Here is a 26,367-nt window from a genome sequence, read left to right as displayed (position 1 = left end):
TGATTTAGATTTTGTGTTTGTTGGATAATTTTAAGATATTTTTATACTAAAAACTTGTTTCTAAGAATCAAATTTTGTCATTAATTCTGGTTAGGACTTTGCATTATAAGCTGTAAAATGGCGTTCAAACACTAAAGGATCAACATAATGGATATTTTTGATTTGATTCAGAATTTCAAAAGAATAGTAGTTGTTTAGCGAAGATAATGGAGAATTCTCGTGGTATTGCTGTTGGTGTAATTTGAAGAAAAGATAATGGCTGTTTTTGGTTAGGTTTTAAAAGGGGTAATAACTGTTCGTGGTTTATAATGAAACCCCCCCCCCCAGATAGAAATGGAATTGGTTTCAGCACTAAAAGTGTAAGTACTGTTCCCTCCTTTAAAACATTGGTTACATATTCATTAATTATTACGGTAAGTATTTTTTTTTTCTTTCTAGTATTTGAAAAATGTTCGACTGGATGACAAAGATGTTCGCCTTAATAAAATAAAGATGTTTGATTAGATGACAAAGATGTTTGACTAGATGACAAAAGGATGCTCGACTGGATGTCACCAAGATGTTCAAGTAGATGATATAAAGAATATGAACTGGATGACATAAATATGTTTTACTAAATATCGCAAATATTTTCGACTGAATGACATAAAGATTTTCGACAGAATGATATGACATAACGTTGAATCAGTATCAATTAAATGCCAAAGAATTTTACACATGAAATGTGTCAATTTTTTTTTTTATTTTATGCATATTGAAAACCTTTTTTTCTGTTCTGAGCGTATTTAAAGGAATATTTGAACTGCACTAAGAGAATCATATATTTTTTTTTACAATATATATCAGTACGTGGAGACAGGTCCTTCGGATGAGACCGTATAAATCGAGGTCCCGTGTCGCAGTAGGTGCCGGCACGAAAAAGATCCCTCACTGCTCAATGGCCGTAAGTGCCGAGTATAGGACAAAATTTGCAGCTCTCCATCGGCAAGTGGTGGCGTCTCCATATGAGTGAAAAATGCTCGATAGGGACTTTAGACAACACACAAACAAACAAAACAATATATATCAGTCATATACTTTGGTGGCATACATGTTACACATTGAATTTTTTTTTAACTGGAATTATGTGAAGGCATAAAGAATGAATTTAGTTGTTTATAAAAGATATAAATATCATATATTAGGCATTCTCCCCCCCCCCCCCCTCTCCCTCTCTCTCTCTAAGATCTTTTTACAGATCTATACACTTCGGGGGTAACGTTTATTTTTACAAAAGATTAATGCAAGTCAGGTAAGTCTGGAGGAAATGATCATATCCAGTTCAGGAACTCCAAAATATGAATTTGAGTGACATGAAATGAATAATATAATATATTTGCGACGATTTCGTGGATATTTATGAACTAGCATCTTCTTCAAAGCGCCTATGCCTACTAGAAGACACTCATTTTACAGAGAAAACAAAATAAAATGTTCTGCAGTTGAATTGCCTGATATAATATCACAAAATTGAAAAAAAAAATATTCGTAGATTACGTGCTGGATAGAAGGAAGCAAAAAATTTTAGGGAAGCATCTTTCTCAGTATTTCAACCATAATCTGTAAGCATTTTAAAATAAATTATATTTTCAGTGAAATTCCATACCTTGTTTGATCTCTTTTGTCAAACAGATATTGTGCAAAATTGAGGAAAAGGTAAACAACCTCAATTAAGTTTTCTCCAAAGTAAACAGAGGAAAATGATTTGTCTTTTATGTTTAAGTGGGTCAGAAATAAGAATTAGCACCATTCAACGCCTCCTTCAATAGAAATGTTGAGGGTTAACCCCCTCCCCTGACGTGATTTGAGACCTCAAACTTTGTTTCCTGAAAGGGGAAAACCAACTGAGTTCCAATGAAGGTGACAAATGAAGTTTCAAAGATCACATACTAGCAAAATGCATATCTATATGGTTCTTATATTAGAAGTATGCCAAAGTTTAAGATCATTCCTTTTTCAAAAGGACGAGGTAAATTCAATTCCATAAATGGAAGTACTGGTTCAATTCTTTTTTCGAATGATCCTTTCAAGATGAGTTATGGCAAAAGACTCGAAAAAATGGCCCAAACAGCTCTGACTTCGGATATACACTCTCACTTTAATGAAGGGGCAAGAGCATAACCTTAAATTCTGGTCAAGGGGCATTTAATGATAAAATTGTACTAAAGATTTTAAGAGAATACGGCGCGACAGGTATGGGTGTAAGAAGTCACTTTCAGAATAAAATGTTTTTAGTCTTTTTCAGGAGGAAGAATTCTCTGTCAAGAAATGCAACTTTTATATATAGAATAACGATGGTAAGAAAATAACAACTATATGCTTCTGCAACGGCGTAGGAAAAGTAACCAAAGAAATGTCACAGTTGCACAAGGCAGTACAATATAACCAACATTAATTCATACAGTGCGTTCAATACGACCTAGTTATCTAGCTTAGCAGATAGGCTAACTGCTACGATCTTGAACGTGGTCCTGATATGGGAGATAGGAAAACTAATTTAGACTCTAGCTATTTACAAATCAAGTTCACCTTTAAGTACAAACGTAAAATATAAGGAATCAACAGTATTCAAAAGGAATTTTAAGATTAGTAATAAGAATTTTGTTGCTTGAGTTCTTGTAGGTGACTAGTATGCAAAGACTCTTCAGTAGTACTTTCATAATTAAATTGATTGCCACTGAAAAAAAAATATTTCCTTTTTAAATAGAACACAATTTTTTTTAAACTATTGAGTTAATCGACAATATTCTCATTAACAGTGTTTCTATGAGGGAATCAAGCAGATAGCTTTACATGTCCTTTTGCAAATTTCTTAAATCAATTATCTGATGACAGCTATGTCAAAAACGGTGTTTGAACCTGACAGAAAATCGTCGGCATATGTCTGATTTCCAAGGCTAATGCGGAGTAAATCACGGTAAAAAATAGTAAACTTAACACTGTTATAAATTATTCTAGTATGTGAATGAACAAATGAGTACTAAATTAACATTGAGTCCAATAAAAATCAATCAATGAAAAGAAAAAACTCCCTTGTCTTTCCTCCTTTTGACATAATGTCGATATGAATGGAAATTATCGGCAATTGATAACAGTTTCCTGTTTTGGACAAAGAGTAAAATGTAATTAATATTCATGGTAGGACATCAAAGGGCATGGAAGACAAACGTTACAAAAAACGGACAACTTTTGAGTGTACTTTGTATAATCCATGCATGTTGATAATTATTATTTACATTATGCCTATTGGCTTTAGAATTGCAGCAAAAACATTGTTTTAAAGAGTCCTTTTTCATGTATAATAAAGGCTCAAAGCAGATGCCCTATCATTACTCAATGGTACCTGATTAACCCTGTGCATATGCTGTTTCTAGAGGTTCGTTTCTAGCCCTTTTCTCAAGTATTATTATTTGATTGATTGATTGTATGTTGTTTTAAGCCCCGTTCGAATTTTTTTCACTCGCATAGAGAAGTCACCATATACTGGTGAAAGGCTATATGATCGTGGTCATTGATGATGAGCAGTGAAGGATCTTCCCTTACAAAAATACTATAGTAAATTATATTTAACTATAGTTAACTATAGTTAACTATAGTGATAACTATGGCACTATGAAAACTATAGTTAACTACAACGATAACTTTGACACTTGATTTACTATTGTGATAACTTTGAAAACTTTGAATTACTATTATAGTGATAACTATGAAAACTTTGAAGTACTATAGTGCTCACTATGAAAACTTTGATTTACTTTGGTGATAACTTTAAAAACTTTGATTTACTATAGTGATAACTTTGAAAACTTTGATAAACTATATGGTGATTACTTTGAAAACTTTGATGTACTATATTGATAACTTGAAAACGTTGATTAACTATAGTGATTACATTGAAAACTTTGATTTACCATAGTGGTAACTTTGAAACTTTGATTTACTATAGATAACTATAGTTTACTACAGTATTTTTGTTAAGGTTTATCGTGCCAACAACACCTGCCGTGACACAGGACATTGGTTTTTAAGGTCTCATCGGAAAGATCCGCAACTTTAACTTCAAAGCAGCGAGCGATTGGTAAAGGAACAGTTACTACCTAATTTTTATCGACTCAGGTCAGTATCGGGTTGGGTTTTAACCAACGACCTTCCTAATATTATTCTAACTGTATCACTGTTTTTTTTATATTTTCACATTTCATTGATATAAATTTTAATCAGACTTTTTATAAACTAATTAAGAGAAAAGACAACCTACAATTAATTTACTGAAGGCAATCAACATGAGATATGATATATACACCATAAATATTATACAGGAGCAAAGAATGTCAGCATTCTGTCGAAAAAGTGCTATTAACTGCAAAGATTCCTATCCTGTAAATGTACAAAATGATTTCTTTCCGTTATCTTTATTATTTTAATTGAAAAAAGACATACAATATCTCAGTGATTTTCATGTCAGATAAATCTCACAACCAAAAATATTTTCCGGAGAGAAATAAAGATTACTTGATATAACGACATACAATGTTTTCAAGTATATTTTATTCCGATTCACATTTATTTTCAAGGTAAACATAATTGCTTCAGATGGTGAGAACCCTTCTTATATATTCCATGTCAGATGTTAGTATTATATTTAACTATAGTTAACTATAGTTAACTATAGTGATAACTATGGCACTATGAAAACTATAGTTAACTACAACGATAACTTTGACACTTGATTTACTATTGTGATAACTTTGAAAACTTTGAATTACTATTATAGTGATAACTATGAAAACTTTGAAGTACTATAGTGCTCACTATGAAAACTTTGATTTACTTTGGTGATAACTTTAAAAACTTTGATTTACTATAGTGATAACTTTGAAAACTTTGATAAACTATATGGTGATTACTTTGAAAACTTTGATGTACTATATTGATAACTTGAAAACGTTGATTAACTATAGTGATTACATTGAAAACTTTGATTTACCATAGTGGTAACTTTGAAACTTTGATTTACTATAGATAACTATAGTTTACTACAGTATTTTTGTTAAGGTTTATCGTGCCAACAACACCTGCCGTGACACAGGACATTGGTTTTTAAGGTCTCATCGGAAAGATCCGCAACTTTAACTTCAAAGCAGCGAGCGATTGGTAAAGGAACAGTTACTACCTAATTTTTATCGACTCAGGTCAGTATCGGGTTGGGTTTTAACCAACGACCTTCCTAATATTATTCTAACTGTATCACTGTTTTTTTTATATTTTCACATTTCATTGATATGAATTTTAATCAGACTTTTTATAAACTAATTAAGAGAAAAGACAACCTACAATTAATTTACTGAAGGCAATCAACATGAGATATGATATATACACCATAAATATTATACAGGAGCAAAGAATGTCAGCATTCTGTCGAAAAAGTGCTATTAACTGCAAAGATTCCTATCCTGTAAATGTACAAAATGATTTCTTTCCGTTATCTTTATTATTTTAATTGAAAAAAGACATACAATATCTCAGTGATTTTCATGTCAGATAAATCTCACAACCAAAAATATTTTCCGGAGAGAAATAAAGATTACTTGATATAACGGCATACAATGTTTTCAAGTATATTTTATTCCGATTCACATTTATTTTCAAGGTAAACATAATTGCTTCAGATGGTGAGAACCCTTCTTATATATTCCATGTCAGATGTTAGTATGATCATCTCCTTTTCATTATACTAATGTAAATTCAAATAAACGAATGAAAGACGATTCATGTATATAACTTAAATGTGTTTCAGAGATATTTATTTTAGAAGGTATAACAATTAGGGCTGGACACTCAACAACAAAAATATAAAATCATGATAAATATAAGGGCTTTTATATATAACTGCCAAAATTTATTCTTGTACTGAAGCTAAAATGTAGTTACTGGTAATTATTTATTGATATCGACAGAGGGTTCGATCTTCCAATTTAAAATAAACGTATCAAAATTGTTCAGAGTGCTCAAAGACCAATTTCCCTTTCTGAATTGGTACATCAACAAGGATTTTGTATTCGGATATAACGTAAGTACACTTACCGATTTGAAGGTGTCGTAATAATTGAAATTATAAAAGAGCACTTGCAAATTCAAAAGCAAGATAGTTCTTAAAAGCGCAGAAATTAAAGTTACTATATTATTTTATATGTTGGTTATATTTTTGAAGTTTCCAATGTTTTATCCATTCTTAAACATACGGGTAGTTCTCAGATTTCTTAAAAGTTCTATATTCTTGTTTTGGTGTACCATAAGATGTAATCACAATGCGCAATAATGCATTTCCTCTTGCATTGATTTAAAAATGTATATTTTTACTTTAATCATCATGCTATAAATTTCATATTAACGTACAAAAGTCTTTCTTTTCTTTCTTTTTTAATTTTATGCATATATTTTTATGCAACTGTTGATTCTATTTTGTGTAGTCTTTAATATTTCTATATTTATGTTTATGGAACATAATTAACATATCAAAGCAATGTATGCTGACTATGCAATATTTTTTTTCAAAAACACTTTCAATATTATAGAATTTTAAATGTTTATTCTTAATACTCTTATGTGTAAGAAAAAATCGAATAAATAGGATCAAAAGAATTTTTTAATATTTAAGTTTGTATAAAATGTACACTTTAAAACGGTTATAAAGAACATAAGTATTATGTTCCACTTTAACCCATTAACAGATGGCATGATAATATCACATGAACACATCTTGTAGAGGTGCAATAGAAACAGATGAATTGATACATGTGGTATGCCAGAAGTTTATTCATAAATACCTCTTTGCATTAATTAATGTAATTTAGGAGCACTTGAAAGGTTAGGGATATGATAATTGTTCAGAAAATTACCGGATGTTTTGCATTAAATGCACTTTATCCAAAGCTTGAAATGTTCAAAGTTATTTATGTACCGCAGTAAATACATAACAGGCGGAAGAACTTTGCACTTTTTCTTTCATCTACTAGTGATGCAGTGTGCAAGTGATACATTGGTGTCTTTTTGTGATTTTTATGTTGCAAAGCGACAATTAGAAATGGAATGAATCATTTTTGTACCTGTTATACGCTGATATTTCTGTTCTTCCACAATGTATAAGGTGAAGATAACGAAAAGTGACAAATTTCATAAAATGAAAAAAGAAAACTGATGGTGCACAGGGTACAAATGCGGTCCCCCTTAAATTCTAGAGGTGGGATCAGGTGCCCAGAAGGACTAAGCATCTCCTGTAGACTGGAACAAATCACATCGTTTTCCTAAAGGATTTAAAGTGAATGGTAGATATGAACCTTTTTGGTTGCATATATTGAATACAAAAATACAAATAACCAATAAGGCAGAGTAATTTCCACTTTTACTGATAGGTATAAAAGGTGTTAACCTTTCTTCTAAAGTTTGACGTCCGAAAAAAAAATGAAAATTATCTAGAGCTTTACAATTAAGGTGCCTTATGCTATTTTCATGAGGCGTTCGTCTTGATACAAGTTACATACTTTTTTTTTCGGTATTATTTATTAAAATTGAGACGGTAAAAGGTCCTAGACATAGGCACAGTGGAAATAATTTTCTTAAATTTTAATTTTCACTATTTATTCCTGCCTGATTTGGTTCAACATGGAAGGCTTATACATGTAAACTACTGTAAATGCAGTAGTCATCAGTGTATACCTTTAAACGTATTCAAGTGGAATACAGTAAAATGTAAATGAAATGTAAATGTAACGAAAACTGTTAGAGCATCAGCAGAATATATAATCTTAAATTATTGATAAGTGACATGTACCCCTTTAACAGGTCTACTGAATATAGAAATTTGCATAACTTGATAGAATGAATTTGAGGTATTAAAATGAAATAATTTTTGATCTATGTTTTTTTTTTATTTGTGATATTTGTTTTAATTATGTCATATTCATATTGTGTAGTCAATGTTCATTTTATTACATTTTTGTGCAAACACACCATAAGTTTTTGCTATATCTTGTCTGAAACTTGTAGTAGGATAAATATAAAAGCACGTATGGTTGTTTTATTATCATACATTATCAAGATGCACACTTAGCTTGGGTAGCTTCATTTACTAGACTTATACGATCCAGTTATTACATAACGAAGATACAAGAATTTTTTCCAGATAATTTGAGAGCAGTCTTACATTAATAGTATATCTCTTATCTGATTTATATTGCTTACAATCACGTTTTCATCGTTGCAATGACTAGACATTTATTGATAATTGCAATTGACAAACATTGCCCTTTGATATAATATGTGGTTTCCGTTTTCTTGATAAAAATAATAACAAAACGTTACTTATAACTTTCAGTGAAACTCTCATAAAATAGAGTAATTAATGACATGTGATATTGAATACACCCACAAGAACATGCTGACTGAAAGCTAAATTGTCATAATGAATTTCAAATGGTTCATTTTTATATCATATCGCATTAGGAAATTCATGATGTAAACTATCATCAACTTAGACATATGATACATTATATTTGTGCACAAGATTGAATGAAAAGAAGAACTAGTTTGACATCATCCAACCCTAACATTCTACAAGTTATGACTTTAATACTTCGATTATTACACAAAAAAATCAGCATGTTCTTGTGGGTGTATTCAATATCACATATATTTTAGTACTAACTTTTAATTAGTTTAAATTTGCATAATTTTCTTCATCCCTCACTGTGTGTTATTACGAGAATCAGATGGACTGCAGCTTCTATGGATAAATTATCTCAGATGACTAGGAGCCAGCTATCAATGTTAAATCACACTTAATTCAGAAAGCAAACTTCACTTATCTGTCAAATTAAAGCCAGAGAGCCGCCTGACAGCCCGCGACTACTGCGGAGTACAAAGCAATTATTCGAACTCAGTCTCTCTAAAGCATTTAAATTTAGAAAGATTATTAAATACTATACATGTGTTGTGTTCGTCATTATGTAACCTAACCCCAATAACTTTACATTGCTGCGAGTAGACGTCACAGTGATTGAATGAATCAAGTAGACTCTGGGCATTAATCGTTACATTTCGAAAGAAAGATTTTCATTTGTGCAAAAAGATGCAATCCTTTGTTCAAAGGCTAATGAGATCTCGTTTAAGATACTGTTGATATCAATCTCCTTGAGAATAAATAAAGGGTGCGATCTTAACTTCGTATCTTCAAACCGGAAATGTAGAAGGTAAAGACTGTATGGTATGAAAACTTGGCGGGCAAAATAAAAATATTTACTGTCTGCGTAGAATATTTTGCCAGCATCTATATCACATCAAACAAGCTCGAATTTCAACAAAACAGACAACATGTGGTGATAACGACTGATAATTGACTTAATGTGTTTAGATTCAAAGGTCGGGATTTTTTTACATTCCCGTCAACATTAAGCAATCACCTTATTTTTGCTACATGTTTGTAATCGCATTTTTAATGAGATTTTTCTTGTGCTAGAAATGTATAATGGCAATTACTCTCTCTCTCTCTCTCTCTCTCTCTCTCTCTCTGGTTCAAACCATATTGAAAAGTTAAAAAATATATAATAGGTGAATATATGAATAAATTTTCTTCTTGTATTTAACTATAAATATGCCTTTAATAACATTACCATTATCTATGACCTTTTGTATATGTAGTACACATCTTAATTGTAAGACCGTCACGCGGTAGTTCAGTCGGTTAAGCGCTCGCTCCATGATGGGAAGGTCGTGGGTTCGAGCGACTGACCTAAGTCGATAAAAAAATAGGCAGCAACTGTTCCTTTGCCAAGCGCTTGACACTTTAAAGTGAAAGTTGGGTTTCTTTCGAATGAAACCTTAAAAACCGAGGCCCCGTGTCTCAGCAGGCGTTGGCATGATGAAGATCCCTCACTGCTAAATGGCCCTAAGTGTCGAGATAAGGTCTAAATTTGAAGCCCTTCACTGGTACATTGTGACGTCTCAATATGAGTAAAAAAAATTCTCGAACGGAACATAAAACGACATATAATCAATCAATCAATTTCACGAACTGCAGAAGATACGCACTGCTCTCGGTTAAATACCTGTTTTATGTATTGTTAACTTTTCTAAAGCTGTCAAAACAATCATTCCTACCACAGAGATTCTGTGTTCTTTCCCTGCCTTCATTATTAACTTCCTTACCGTACTTTCCATACAACTAGACTTATCATGATATCTTATTCCTACAGACCCTCTCAGAAAATCAAAGAAATTGCCTTCTGCTCATGAGTGTTTCTGTTAACAACAAATAATCAAATACCGACAACAGTACATTAAGAACTGTGTCTTTTTTTATATAAGCTGATGGTACCTTATTTGGGATATTTGAACCCTATTAACATTCATAAGAATTGTCAAACAAAAACGTCCGTTAGAAGTTTTTCTTTTATGTTGTAGACTGTTTCTTCAGTAATAAGAAATATGGATTACAAAAGGATTTCAAAGGGTACTTGATGATGTCACTGTGTATCCCTTTAATGACTATTATCGTATAATAGAAGGTTGTCATTATTTTTTAATTTTATTCCTATTTTCAGCAATGCTCTACTACAGCACTAGCTAGTATGATTAATAACGTTTTATTTAAGGATTGATTTATTGTATATTGTTTTAGGTCCCATTCGAGAATTTTTCACTCATATGTAGACACCACCGTATGCAGTTGAATTTTGACCTTTACTCGGCACTCGGGGTCTTTGAGCAGTGAGGGATCTTTATCGTACCAACGCGTATCGTGACAATTGAACGAGAATCGAACCCTCCAGCTGATCCCGATCACGAAGTCAACATGCACCTTACCACTAGACTACCTTGATCAGTTTTTGTTTCGGGAAAAACCTCATATCAGGTATTTACGATTGAATATACTTAACGCTGAGCATAATTCGTAAAAGTAAGAGATCTATGTCCGCGATATTTCTCTCCATTTTTGTTACCTGTGCGGCCCCTGTAAAAACTGTTCACTTGGCCACGGTTCATTGTAATCAGTTTCACCGGAATAGACGGACGTTTTCTACATAGCAATTGTTAAACCCTCGGTAGCAACAAAAGTAACCGTGTGCTTCTTCCACCGCAGAAGAGAACGTTACCAAAGAAACTTACATCAGTTGCACAGGCCGGTGTACTACAAACAAAGACATATATATACGTATACTGCGATAAAATGTAAACAAAGGTAAATTAAGATAGCCAGTACGAACACGTGTCGTCCATTTCACGCAGGTACCCGTGACAAGAAAGCAGTTAGATGTTACGAATGAGAAGAGTATACCCCAGTATTGATATCGTAGATAGAACTAATATGGCTTACGCCTATTTACGAGTCGTGTTCAGTTTTAATACTTATAAAGCTAGGACGTTTTAGTGATATATTCTAATAATGTCTCCAAATCGCTTTTCTAGCGTTACTTTTTGACCAATCCCTGTTTAGTTAACGTTAATGTGATTCTCCTCACCCGAGATCCGCTATCATTAATAATAAAAATGTTCTGTAATGCTATCTCACAAAGCATTCCGTTAATTGGCATACTGCTATAATGCCGTGAGGACGTAGTTTTAATGCAGTATACAGCTTCTTATGTAGAGTAAGCTGCTTAACGCACGAAATCCGCAAAATCCTGTCAATACAAACAATCAACTGAAATATCCTATTTCAGAAAAAAAAAAAATCTTGTATAATGATGTGATATCCCAAGGTGGCACTTAACAACATGGACTTTCTGCTTTTCTTTACTAAGCAATATCAATAGCAATAATCTACATGTATCAAAATATCAGACTAATGACTACAGTAAAAGATTCATATTCTATATTAATTAATATGATAGTCGGGAGAAATTTAGTCCTTCAGCTTACCTAAGAAACATGAAATTGAAGTTCAAATTCAGCATGCTTTTCATTAATTTTTAGTAATGCCTGATGCAAATCCTGCATTGGTTTTGATTCACATGTGCTAGAATCTACAAGAAGGTGAAAGGTTAGAATGCTTTAAGATTATCTTTTGTATTAAAAAACACACACAAAAAAACTGGAAAACAGGTAGAACAGAGGTCATGATACCCTATCAAAGAAGATTTCAAGACATCGAAAGGATGTTTTTCTTATGGAAACATGAACATTTCCATTGATTAGAAATGCTTAAATCTAATCTGCGTTTTCTGGGGCAAAATGTTTCCAAAAATAAATGAAATTGAAAATGAAATTCAGGAGAAATGCATTTCGTCAGAACATGTATATGCGATATGATTTTTTCATCTTAATTTAATATAAATGGATGTTCGTCACAAATATTGGCATGTCTGGAGTGCACCACAATGAGAGGGAACGTAGAAAGAATTTTTTTACAGAAAGTAACTGTTTTAAAAAGGAGAGGCGATTTCTACTGAGACCAGAGAAATCACCGCATGATTTAAATCTTTCTGGTTATGTTTTTGCCATGAAATAATGCAATGTAATTGTGCGGATACAATACTCTCACAAATAGGAAATATATGCAAGAAAAGGAAATCAGATAAATGCACTCAGAGATGCATTTGCCCATTAATGTGAAGTCAGAAACATAAAACTCTTACGTAATTATAATTGTTATCTATTTGAAAAGATAAAAGTAGTTTATTTGAAAAGATAAAAGTAGCTCTGGAAAAAAAGCAGCAATCTTAAGGGAGTGTTTTATTGGGAATGTGAAAGTAGAAAAATGTTTGTTAAAGCCGAGCGAGCATATTTATTATTATAAATATCCTACTTATGTGATTATGTTCACATAAACGGTAGTTATTAGTCCTTTACAGAGAATAACATCAAAGTGATAAGGTGATTATTATGAATTTCCTCTGCTGCTATTTTTGATATTTATATTCCAAACAGAAAGAAACTTTCAAGGTCACCGAGAATGTAAATTCTACACGATCCATTAATATATAGGAAAATATATAAATATAAACTTTAGACAAGCTTATTAAATGATTATAATCTCTTTCATTTCGCCCGAAGCTTTGCACTAGTAATTGAATAATTTCAAAATCTGAATATCTTTTTGGTTGTAAATCCTAGATTTAACCCTACCTGCCATAATGCCTAAAAGAATCAATGCATCGAGCTCAAATTGGACCGAACGCTATACTTAATCATATAAAACATCTGTTTTGATAATATTGAGATTTTCAACGATTAAGTAGGTCAAGATTTTTTTTTCTGGAGCCTTTACTTACAGTGCATGTCTTCACCTTAAGCGGATAATATCGATAAGTCTAGGACGATTTTTTTTTAAACTTTAAAAGATAAAGTTGTGTGTATCTTTTATTTTATTTATGCAGAATACACCTATCTACGCAAATGACCCCAGCTAGATATATCATAGCCACAGGAATAGAAGATGAGGTGGCGTCTAGAAGAAACGATTCACTTTTTTATTTCTTTTAAATACAATAAATAAACTTCAAAAAGTTTTTACACCTTAGTTGTAGTTGACTATCTTACATCTTCTAATTAACTAGTAATTTCAAATGTGCAATTTATTTACAACTTATAAAACATGTATTCAAAACAATTAACTGAATGCAGGAATAAGAGTAACTTTGTTACTGAAAATATGACCTCTAAGCAATCAATAGAGTTTATGATCAGACTTGTTTATAAGCATAGCAAATATATCTTTAAAAATACGATCCAGAAATAAAATTTGCCTCATCACTCGCTCCGTCAAATACTTTCACCTCAGAAGAGCACGTTCTGAGTACGATCAATTTTTAAACCAATACAAGCCTCTGACAAATATGTTAATGTTACAGAGCTTTCAACAATATTGTTTAAAGTCTGCATTTCGCAAATTCTTTAGTTGTTATAGTGACAATTGAGTCTAAGGTTGACTGACATGTTTCATACCAATTGTTCAGCCATTGTATACTTATTTTTATTACAAATTACCCTGCTAACCTTATCAATACAGAGAGTTCGCGGCGGGTGACAGGTCGACAGGCTTTGTTTACACTTCTTACGCACCTCTGGTATTTCCATGCATCCATTTTTTTTTGCCCTGTTCTTACGGGAGTAACAAGATTTATCACCTTTATCGTTTGTTTGTTTGTTTGTATGTTTTTTAACGTCCCTCTCGAGAATTTTTCACTCATATGGAGACGCCACCACTTGCCGGTGGAGAGCTGCAAATTTTGTCCTATACTCGGCATTTACGGCCATTGAGTAGTGAGGGATCTTTTTCGTGCCAGCACCTACTGCGACACGGGACATCGGTTTATACGGTCTCATCCGAAGTACCGGTCTCTATGCACGTCCTTACTTCGCGACTCTAGAGCAGACGCTCTAACCACTGCGCCACGCGGGCATCCACCTTTATCGTCATCTTTTTCATTAAAAAACTTAATCTATCACATTATTTGTTTAAAAGCCTGCAATTATAAAAAAACAAACAAACAAACAAACAAACAAACAAATAAAAAAAAATGGTAGTATTTTCAAATCAATGAAAAAAAACTATATTCTAAACATCTGCCTCATCTAATGTACACAACATCTAAGTCACATCAGATGTGAGTACTCGGTGTAGCCAAGCACGTTTAAACTCAACTGACCCAGCACGAAATTGCAAATCTCATCCATCTTTTTATCACATCGAGAATTTTGGAAACTATTATTTCAATGTGAATCAAGAGAATGGAAAAAAAATGTATACACGTATATCACAGATAACCTTTGTTCCTAATGGCTAATTTTATCAGACTTGGAATATAAATCATAAAAAAAAAAAGAATTGCACTCTAGTCGCGGAGACATGCCTTTTACCATTTCATACGGTATTTTTGTACACCCATTATTCAAGTGCAGCGAACATTGCATTGATAAACAGGCTGCTCATTCACAAAGATAATGCTGATTGTGTTTAAAAGTTATTTAAAAAAAATAAATTAACTTAAAAGCCTTGTTTCAACTCAATACCACAATTATTTTGGAGACATTCAAAATTGGTGTTTTTTAAATGTATCACTCTCTTAATAATTTAAGTTATATAAAATACCTTTTTCATATCAATATTTGAATCTTACGGGAAAAAAATCATTTTTGTAACAAGAATGAAATTTTTTCTTTATTTATCATTTAGTACACATGTATTAGGTAGTAATTTAAAGTCTTCATACAAGTTAAAAACTTCAACAAAGGGATGACATTTAACTTCAAGAGAAATATTGATGAATACTCGAAATCCAAGCATCTTACCATATTCCAGACATTTACATGAGAATTTATTCATATTTTAAATGTCAGATAAAATATTTTATTCGATCGCTGTTTTAAGTAACATCTTCTAATTTGTGAGAACTTTTATTTCAAATCCTCTTTGTATGTACATATGTATTTAAAAACTAAATATAATGAGAGGGTCTCAAAATCTGACCACATTTCTTCAGAGTTTATCTCTCACAGAAATTTGTGAACCATTTTCTGGAATGCCATCAGAGATAATGTCTTTTGCCTCTTTTTAAAAATCTAATTTTTGTTCCAGTAAGACATTTATTCCGAAATTCCTCCTAGAGATTGCTTGATAATTCTATGGATTGAACAGATGAAGAGCAATGGATCTGCGAACATATGATGAGAGAGGCAATATTTTTATCTATAATGTTTGCACAAACTAGAGAATGGATCGCAGTTACTTAGCTATATGCATATACATGCGCAATATAGGCCTTGTATTGCGCATGCCTTGATAGTCTATTGTGATAAACTGTCAATCAAAAGGTCATTAATTGGAAGACTTGTTCTTCCAAGATCCTGGATAGAAATGAATAACCAAAAACGAGTAAGTATCTCCTGTCGACCTGTCGCACCAGCCGTTCTAAGAATATCCTACATTCAAACATTGGAAATAGAATGAAATGTATTTGGAAACAAAAGAAAAAAGTTGTCCTAACCTATAAGTGTAAACTAAACAAGATCTAAGGTCACATAAACAGGACGTAAAATTTTTTCACTTTGAATAACAAAAATCAAGGAAGCTCATTTTCAAAAAAAAAAAAAAATGCTTAATGGTAGAAAATATCATTATCTTGAAACATCGTCATTTGCACGTCACATGTAATATTTTTTTTCTGACAGCATAATAACATGTGCTACAATAAAAATGGAACTCGGAATTTTAACATATTCTGATGAGCACTAATTATGACTGTGTCCTTTATTAGTCTACCTGTTTATATATTCTGATGATACAGAAGTTATTCAAAAACTTTGACGTAAAAAATAGAAAACTTGCTGCAGCCTTCACTTAGACATCAAGGTAAATCGATCACACTTTCTCAATTAACAATATCTATTTTCATTAGAATGTCGAATTGATAGATCTAGGTGATTAACATGAAATAATAGGCACCACTTCATCTACTACAATTATTATATATTTGCATGTTATATGACTGTATAATTACGTTAATGAGCAACTACACTATATGACAGAGGCGATTAATTCAGCTTTTCCATCGTCATATTCCCTTATTTATGTAGTATCATTCCACTATTATCTACATATGGTATTCATATCTCCCAGTTGTTTCGATATGCAAGAGCATGCTCTGAGTACGATCAATTTTTAAACGGAGCTACTGACAAAAGAATTAATGTTACAAAACTTTCGAATATTCTACAGTCGTTAAATGACCTCGTTTTCAAATGGGTCTAATATTGACGGACATGTTTTATACCAACTGTAGGCCATTGTTTTAATACTAATTTTGAATACAGATAATTCCGTTTACCCGACCAATACAGAGCTCTTCTGGTTCTACTGGTTGACAGGGGATACTTACTTCTAGGCAAGTAATCCAACATCTGATGTTTTAAGGGTACATGTTTTTTGTCCCGTTCATAATTTGTATTGTTTAAATTATTTAAGATCGATCACTGTTCGTTATCGCCACCTTTTTCGTTTTACAGATGCGGTCTACACTGTAATTTCTAATGATTATTAAGTTTTTCATTTATACATTTTTTTTTTCTTTTTCAAAATTTTACTTTTGGAGTCTGTCTATTGCAAATTATTTATCACTCTAGGACATTTCATCTTATTTGTTAACAATATCAATACAACTCAATTATGCTCAAGGCAACTGAGTTTCAGAATAACATCTTCATTTTCTAGGATTCGATTCTTGAATAGATGCAGAAGAAAAAAAAAAGAAAATAAATTCACCCATAAATGAAACAGAAAATGAATTCTACACCAAAAAGAAAAATTTTACGCAAGAAAAGTGTGCGGAGAAATTTATTGTATTTAAATATGTAGAAAATATTCCAAACGACATTAATTTATATACTGCATATAGCTGCATAAATATATATGTTTTATCATCTCTCTCCCCCCTTCTCTCTCTCTCTCATCCGTATTAAAGTTTCCGAATTCACGCTTCAGATGTTTACATTTTTATGGGGGTAAAAAAGTCTCGTCAATTTTTATACAAGATATAAATGAAGACTACTGTCTCCGGAGATAACCCCACAACATCCTGTCTAGAAGCTTTCAGAGAATTCTATGACTGACACGGAGTGAATTATATATCGTATATATGTGATGATAACATGGATATTTATATGAGACTGTGCCATCTTCGCCACGGAACCTGCAAGGGGAGACTTGTTTACAGATGAAGTAGAAGCGATGTTTATTAGAGATCGATGACATCATGACAAAAAAAATCAAAATATTTGCAGATAACGTGCTGGATAGACTTAAATGATAACATTCCTTAGTATTTTCACCATGAACTGTAAACAGTTTGCAAGAAAAAAAAAGATTTAACATTATAAATGAAATGACGATACATTACTTTCATTAGTGCATTGTAAATCTCTCCGGTAAAAGAAAACGGAAACCCCCAATAGTTGGAGCAATTCTCCAAAGTAACTAGGGGAAAAGATCCTGTGTAAAACTTATTAGTTAGGAAGAAGAAAAACCTTCCATTAAAATCTGTTGATTTTTAATGGACAATTAGGACACTCCTCCTAGCCATCTGACCCCACCTCTGGAATTTCCAGGGATCCTTGCTCACAGATTTGTATAGTTTGTAGGTTTAACATGCAATATTTCCAGATATTACAATGAAATTAATATTCATTATTTGAATTAGATTCGTCGAGAAACATAAGTTAAACCTATTACCCTCTGAATGATAAAACTAAGGCCTCCAGTTTGATAGAACAAAGCAACATTCAACATTAATAGACGACGGGTGATTGACTGCGCTGATTTTATGCGCATAGGGTTCACCGTTTTATGTATTTGTATAAAACATTCAATGGTCTAATTTTCAATGCTACCCTCCCTACATGGAATATATATATAATACTTCCTTATTTTCTAAATTTCTTAGGTGGACAATTTCCATTTTCAGAGACTAGTCGCGGTAGTGGCGCTAAGCCAACTGGTAGGGCACTCACTTCGTGATCGGGAGGCCCGGGTTTGATTCTCGGTCGCGTGCCGCATCAAACCTAAGACGTAAACAAGATAGTGACTGTTCTTTCGTCAAGCGCCTGGAACTAAAGGAGAAAGTCACGGATCTTTCGGATGAGACCTTAAAAACCAAGGTCAGTAGGTGTTGGCATGATGAAGAACCCTCACTGCTCAATGGCTTCGAGTGCCGAGTATAGGTATAAATTTGAAGCCCTTCACCGGTAAATGGTGGCGTCTCTATATGAGTAAAAAATTCTCGATTGGGAGGTAAAGCAACAATCAATCAACGTCAATTTCATAAATTAAAGAATTGGATATATTCGCTTGAGTGAACAATTTTAGGTTAGATCTGTAAATATTATGTTTTGATTTTAAAATGCCATTTTATACGTCGATATATCTTTCAGGTCATATATAAGATTTTCTTCGAATTTTGGAGCATGTATATATTCATTAAATCTTTCTATTGGCATAATATTGTGTGCATTTGTGAATTTTGATAGATAAATGAAAATTTTAATTCAAGTACTGTGTACTCAATAGCCTTCCAGCCAGGGGCGGGGGGCATGGAGGTTTTACGTCCCATTCGAGATTTGTTCACTCATATAGTACCGGCGAAGGGCTCCAAATTTAGACCTGTACTCGGGACTCAGAGCCATTGAGCAGTGAGGGTTTCAATCGAAGGGTGCCAACGCCTACCGTGACATGGGGCTTCGATTTTTAAGGTCTCATCAGAAAGACCCCTGACTTTCACTTCTAATGCCGGGCGCTTGGCGAAGGAACAGTCACTACCTGTGTTTTACATCTCAGGTTAGACGCAGCGCGGCGAACGAGAATCGAACCTGGGAATCCCGATCACGAAGCGAACGCCCTACCACTAGGCTACCGTGACCGGTCTAGATTTATTTGAAAGTAGGGGACTGTTTTCAATCGCATTGATAACAATATCTCTTTCATAATCATGGTTTACTTTTAAAGACTAATTAACCGTTTTTAAGAACTGAAATGTCAGGATAATTCTGTTATATGTCTTCATCAACAATAAAAAAAGGCCTGTGATTTTTTTTTTTTTTTTGGGGGGGGGGGGGGGGTCATGTTTATTTTCATGATTAAATGGCCTTTCTGTTAATTTCAAACTAATGTCAGTAGCTTTATACTTACTTAAAGAGTTGCGGATATATAAGTTTTATCATCACAAGAGCCAGAAAAAATTTTGACGTGATACGTATAAAATGTTTCCTTACAACTCTTCTCTTGACGTTTGGTATCTTTCTTTAATTCTCTCTCTCTCTCCCTTCCTCTCTCTCCATAAATAAAAATTTACATGGGAAAGAACCATGATCCAACGAAACTTTATCAAAAATGGTTCGGAAAATATTGAACGCCGTCCCTACAGGTTTCTATCATTGATTTCTCATAGTTATCCATGACATTTCACATCTTTATCAGAAAACGTTAATTTGAGAGGAAAATCACATTGGGGATTTTTCCCTTTTATGTCTGCAGGTATCTATATTTTGACTGATCATTGTTTTGAAAGTGGATCGCAGTGTTTATGGTAAATTATATAACTTTCCTGATAATTTTTTGATAATGCATTATTATGTAATAAATTTGCCAATTAATGTTGATAGTCATTCCCTTTGTATGGCAAGACAGTATCTAATTTTATGGTTGCAAGTTTATTATTATCGAAGATAAAAAAAATTCTATACAAAAATAGAAGCCCTATAAACTATTACATCAACTGATTCTCGGAAATTGGGTCTGTATTTTTGACTAAAATTTTATTAAGGAAGAAGTCCGAGCGAGATTGGTTCTAACGAATAGACGATTACTCAAACCCCAAATAAAAAAGTCTCTTTGCCATATCATTTGTCAGTTTTTTTTGTAATTAAAAGAAAATATTCAATGAAAGATTATTGTAACTTTCTACCGAAATATCTTTTAATTAATAATAATCTTATTCAGAAGGTTACTTCAAAGATGTCTTCTCTCTCTCTCTCTCTCTCTCTCAAATGTGAGATGTAAGTTGGAAGCGTAAGAAACCGATTTCTATCAATCAGTGGACACTTTACAATATAACATAATTCTAGCTGCTTAATCAATTAAAAAAAACACCAGTTACTAAATGCGGTATGCTATACACAATTTGATTAATTAAACATTTCCCAATGATATTTCTTTCTCGGGGTAATGAGCATATTCGGATTTTAGAATGTAAACTTACCCCCCCCCCCTTTTTTTAAAATAAAACTTTATTGGCATGTATAAATAGGTGATAAATATATATCATTCCTATGTTTTACTAACAAGCAATTTATGAACATGTGCAAAATTGACAATTTAATATGTTTTACTGTATAGGATAATGTTCATAAGATCTTATTTCAGTTATTGAAAGGGAAAAGAGGGGGACTTCGGAAGTCATTTTGTTAAAAACCAATATCATGCCCCTAGTATAAGATATATATGTGTTGTTTATTTTTCAAATCTACGTGTACATCAGTCGAATTCCGTTTTTACAAAATATGGTACATGTAATTTTCATACGACAACATTTGAATCTTCATTCGCACACACAAAAAGAAAAAAAGATTCAGAGCAGATGTACTATCATAAAACACAATTTGCTCTGTCAGATACAGCAAACATAACAAAATCTTTACATTTCTGATATTAATAGGAGAATTTTGACCAGAACTTACCGACTTCCAGGAACTACATCAGGTTCAAATCACACGCTGATTTCCGGTTGTTGTTTTTTTTCCCCTGAAAATTTATTTATATGAGAAACTTTTCGTGAAGTTGAAGGATAAAAGCAATACTTACGATGCTTGTTGTAGCCCAGGTAGAGGAGTTGTTGTCCAGAATCTTGTATGATGCCATTGTAAATCACAAAAATCCGTTATTTCTTCAGGTCTTAGTATTTCATTCCTAGATGATAAAAAAAGTTCTTTCTTCTTAAATTCTAGAGGACATTCTCTACACACACAAATGTTCAATTTTCCCTTAGATTAGACTGCATATAATAGAAATAAACTTTTTTTTCATATGATAGAACAATATTGACTGAAATACTGATAGCAGAAGCAAAGCATTAAATTGAATGTTTCTGAAAAAAAAGTTATTCTTTCGGATGTCACGTGATACTACTGAGTGATTCAATTGGCTGAGCTAGTAAGTGGACGTATAGGCTACACATTCAGCATCTAAGAAGGTTCATTAAATGAAGAAGTAGCTAGCATTAATAGATAATTGAGGCTCTGTTCATCGTTTGAGTGGCTACCTTTGCTGGATGAATGGTTTCGATCAATATAGGTGTTAGGGTACAACTTATATCTCATGATTATTTGGCTTTCATGCTAAATTGTTGATTATTTGTTTTTATTCTACTCGCACCTGCTTGTATCTGCTGGTAAAAATGCTTCACAGTTGGTATCATCGGTAGTAGATAAAACAAGGGATATAAAGGCTTCATTTCATGTAATTCATGCTATCAAAGTAGAGCGTTCTAAATGAATTCTTAAATTTTCTGCTGGCAGGTCATGAGTGATAAAAACGTTCGATAGCAATGTTGCAAATTGGAGCTAACCAAAAGTATTTTGAATTCCATCTCTGATTAAATAAAAAAAAACTTTTCTAATTCTGTTTAATGATAGCATACAACTTAAGAAGAAACACAGGAGTATTTTTTGTTGAATTACCAAGTTCCTAAAATTCACACACCACGTACAGAATGTGTATGAAGCTAAAAAAAATTAATACAAGTGTATACATTCTTGAATTTTTCAAGGTCATCTCGTCACACATTTCTCAACTTCTGTCACAGAATGGGTGCGAAATATTATCTAGATCTTTTATAATAGTAACAGTCTTTATAGCTTTACATAAGTTAGTTTAATCCAGATGGCTTTTATATGATATTACATGTATTAAATATTTTGATAGATTTCTCAATATATTATTGTATTGTGTTATTGAGAGCACCTTTTACAACGTTTACACACAAATAAGAGAAAACAATTATAGAAAAAAAATGGACAAAATGAAAAAGTCTTAATGCAACAGAGAAGGAAAATAACTATACTGAACTATTTTGACTTCTGCTTAAGCCAATTCTGTGGACCATACCAAAAGTTCATAAATCTGTCAAAGGAGGATAACAAACATCAAAAAGGACTACATCACTTCACAGTTCTAATCCTAAAAATGATTTAGTCATTAAATTCATTAAATTTAGTTTTACTATTAAATTGAATATTTGTCATAAAATTAATAACGCAAAAATAAAGTAATTGTGCATCATAATTATTTAATATTAAGACAATATTGTAAACTACATTGTAAGATAGAAAAATACGAGAATTGCAGATTACTTAAAACAAAATCACATACATGCATAAAGCAAATTGTTGAGGCACACAGATGTACCATGATCATGACTTTGAGATGAAATATATTTAATTTATATATTTATATGTCTATATTTAGTATCCGATATTACTAATATTTATATAAGAAATAGAATAATTCTAAATTATCCAAATCACAAGCCTATGTTTTATCATTCATTAAACTTAGACTCCTTAGTGATTTCTCTCTACAGTGTACGAATCTGAAACGTGAATATGTTGCTGCATGAAAAAACAGTATACACAGGATGTGAATGAAAACCATATTAGTTTATTCAGGATATAACTTTGGGCAATACAGCCCATCAGTTTACAAAAATAACATATAATAACATATATCACAAAATTTAAGACTCTCAGTGAGCCTAAATTGGGGCGTGAAACCTCTGGTCAAGTGTTCCTCAGTCCCACAGTTCCACTCATTTATAATATACAATAATATATATTGAACAAATTAAGTACAATACAATAAGCAGCACAATACATAATTCAAAGTTATAATACAATATATAGCAATGATGTTTTAATGTACAGACATCTGAAAATATAAACCTTACATAGATAGAAATTAGGTTAACCTGATTGATCTTCGTTACGTAATATTAGAGCATAATGAATATATTTCCCTAAACCAACTAAAGTAGATATGCGGTTGGTACCCAACAATTGGATTAATTTAAAAGTACTTGGCGATTTGTAATAATATTCATTTATATATTTTTTTCTTAAATTTAGATATCTAGGGCATTGAAGAATGAAATGGAATTCGTCTTCTATTTCACGTGTATTACAAACATCGCATAATCTATCCTCTCTACCTTCCGCATTCTATGTTAAGATAGTGAGACGAAAGTCATAACGGGGAATTATTTCTGAGATTCCAACCAGTATAGAAAGGCTGTCAATATCACCAAATAGGATAAATAGTAACAGGATCAAAAGCAGTAGGATATAATCCTATTATTTATAAATATCATAATAAATAAATATAATATTTAATATAAAGTCATAACAAAGAAACGATATAGGCCTATACATCGATTTAACCTTTTATCAGCTGACGTATGACTGACTTGTTAACTTGGTTGTCAAGTTAGCAATTGTAACTTCTTTTTGGATCCCATCGTGAAAATTCCGTTCTGCTTTAGACCATTAACTGGTAATATCCTTAGACGACATATTTAATACCAACCAATCGGCATGACTCTGATCAAGGATTTACATAGCTTTCCTTTTCTCATGGCGAGGTATTATTAATTAATAATCTGCTCAATGTCATTTTGGATTTCACTTAGCTGAGGCTAGATCGATAGATTTCCGGATATTGATAAAGATGATTAAGATTTTTTTTTTCCAGAAACGAGGAACACGGACCTCATTATCTCTGTCCATTACACCGTGTGATAGGTTACTTGTCAACTCTAGCTTCACACAATCTTGTCTAATTCTTGTAAAATGTTTTACTATATCCTTACTTACTTGGAAAAATCATCATCTGCTTTAAAACAATTACCATTCCCCTAGTTTTAAATAAGATTTTATTCTCAAGATCCAAGATACCACCGAGAATCCTGTCTGTTCATCCTATGCTTTTCATTCGCAATTTCCTTTTGTAAGTAATAAAAGAAATGATTTTAGTTTTAAAATTTCAGGACCAAGGTAAATCTCAAAGTAACTGTTTTATCTGCAGTGACACTAAAATCAAAGTATGGATTTTTATAATCCACCAAACAAAAATTTCGTGAGAATTCTACCCTTCGTTCAGTATACAGTTAATAAAAGTATATCATTGAGGGAGTTAGCAAGATTCAAGTTCCCCAAGGCCAGGACTATTTCCCGAGGCGAAGCCGAGGGAAATAGCCCTGGTCGAGGGGAACTGGAATCTTGCTAACTCCTGCAATGATAAACTTTTAACTGTTTTATTATACCGATACAAACGTAAAATTTAGAGGATTCAGATAGCGTGATTTCATAGCAGGGATTTGCTCACTGAACTAACACACGGGGATTAGTTCATTCACATATACCTATGTAAAAGTAAAACCTAGAGGATTACGGGTAACCGGGAATTAGCATTTGATGCAGGGATTAGCTCACTTGATTAACGGACGGGGATTAGTACATTCATAACGATTTCTAGGGAATTAGTCACATCTAACGATCTAATGTTATATAGGGAAAAATCAGTAGAGGTATAATAATTCTGTTTAATAGCTTAGATCAGGGTGGTGGAATGGACTCTAAGCATACCTTCTTTTTCTTCAAATTAATAACTCTATCAGACAGGTTCGACTTTTTAACTTTTTTCGAAAAATGATGTAAAAACACATAGAGATCCCATATCAAGATCAAAATGAATCATTTGATTCATGGATTCTAGCGTATAAGGTGCAGACTCATATAATCTGGGGAGGGAGGAAAGGTTTTTTTTTTTATTTTTTAGAATAGCTAGTCTTTTGTATAAATTTTCATTTCAAGGCCGATTCCCTCCTCCCTTCACTTTTTGTTGCAAATATGGCAAACTCCTCGTACGTAATTGTTTTAAAACGAGAGTGAGATTCTATCCCCACCCTATGTAAAAAAAAAATAAAATAAATAAATAACATTTCGATATGGGGCTGGGGGTTGGAGGGGGCTTCGATCACCCCCACTCCCTATACACACGGGGTACATTTTTTCGATTTTGAAATTGTTCTTTTGGAGGGCTAATCAAACTCATCTTTAAAATATATGTATTTTTGTTTTTCAACAATTTTCTGAATGTCAATTACTTTTTCTACCCCCCCCCCCCCATTTTCAAAAAAGATCTACATGTCCGTGTCTGAGGTGTAAGAAATTGAAATTTTAAAGTGAAACTTCAAGAAAAAATGTTATTTTCCCCAACATATTTTGCTGTTTAAGGCGAAAAACTTTCAGAGATACGAAATAAAACTTTTTTTTAAATCCCTAATTCAATAACCCTCTTAGCCCGCGTAAGACGAGCAGCACATTTAGTGGGTAAAGTTGACATATACTATTTGTTTCTTAATGTGCATGATTCACTTGAATTACTCCAATCAAAAGTGTGAGACTAGATTGACGACGACCAAAAGAAATCTTAGGAGGACATTTTTCGTAAATCCATTACATAATTCGTTAAATTTTTAAAGTGAAATCGTGAAATTAGTATGAAAAATTTGAAATCAATAAAAGACAATCCCAACTTCACTTAGAAAAGTTCTCTGTGGGCTCATGTCTCTCGGCTCCTGACAAAGCTACTAGTATTCGAAATTGACCAGAATGAAAGGAAAGCTCATCCCGTTCAGTAATATAGAGGAGGTTCAATGGATTTATGTTTCGAACCAGGAACATGCATAAAAAATAAAAAAGAACTTGGTGTTGAAATACCTCTCACTATGT

At 32.4% G+C, this 26,367-nt stretch overlaps 1 protein-coding gene across 1 annotated transcript in view; it reads right to left on the bottom strand.

The window, feature by feature from the left end:
- Window positions 1-21,610, bottom strand: part of LOC133194156 (parathyroid hormone/parathyroid hormone-related peptide receptor-like) — a 62,561-nt gene extending 40,951 nt beyond the window's left edge. Inside the window, exon 1 of the mRNA XM_061330149.1 lies at window positions 21,386-21,610. Coding sequence (XP_061186133.1) covers window positions 21,386-21,442 — 57 coding nt within the window. The 5' untranslated portion in view covers window positions 21,443-21,610. The remainder of the gene's footprint in view (window positions 1-21,385) is intronic.
- Window positions 21,611-26,367: the final 4,757 nt, after the last annotated feature.

Source organism: Saccostrea echinata, unplaced genomic scaffold (assembly GCF_033153115.1).
Source record: "Saccostrea echinata isolate AGI-Se365-2 ecotype Australia unplaced genomic scaffold, CSIRO_AGI_Sech_v1 ptg000028l, whole genome shotgun sequence".
NCBI classification, from domain to species: domain Eukaryota; kingdom Metazoa; phylum Mollusca; class Bivalvia; order Ostreida; family Ostreidae; genus Saccostrea; species Saccostrea echinata.
The sequence above is the reverse complement of the archived record's forward strand: the minus strand, read 5'-3'. Positions and strand labels throughout refer to the sequence as shown.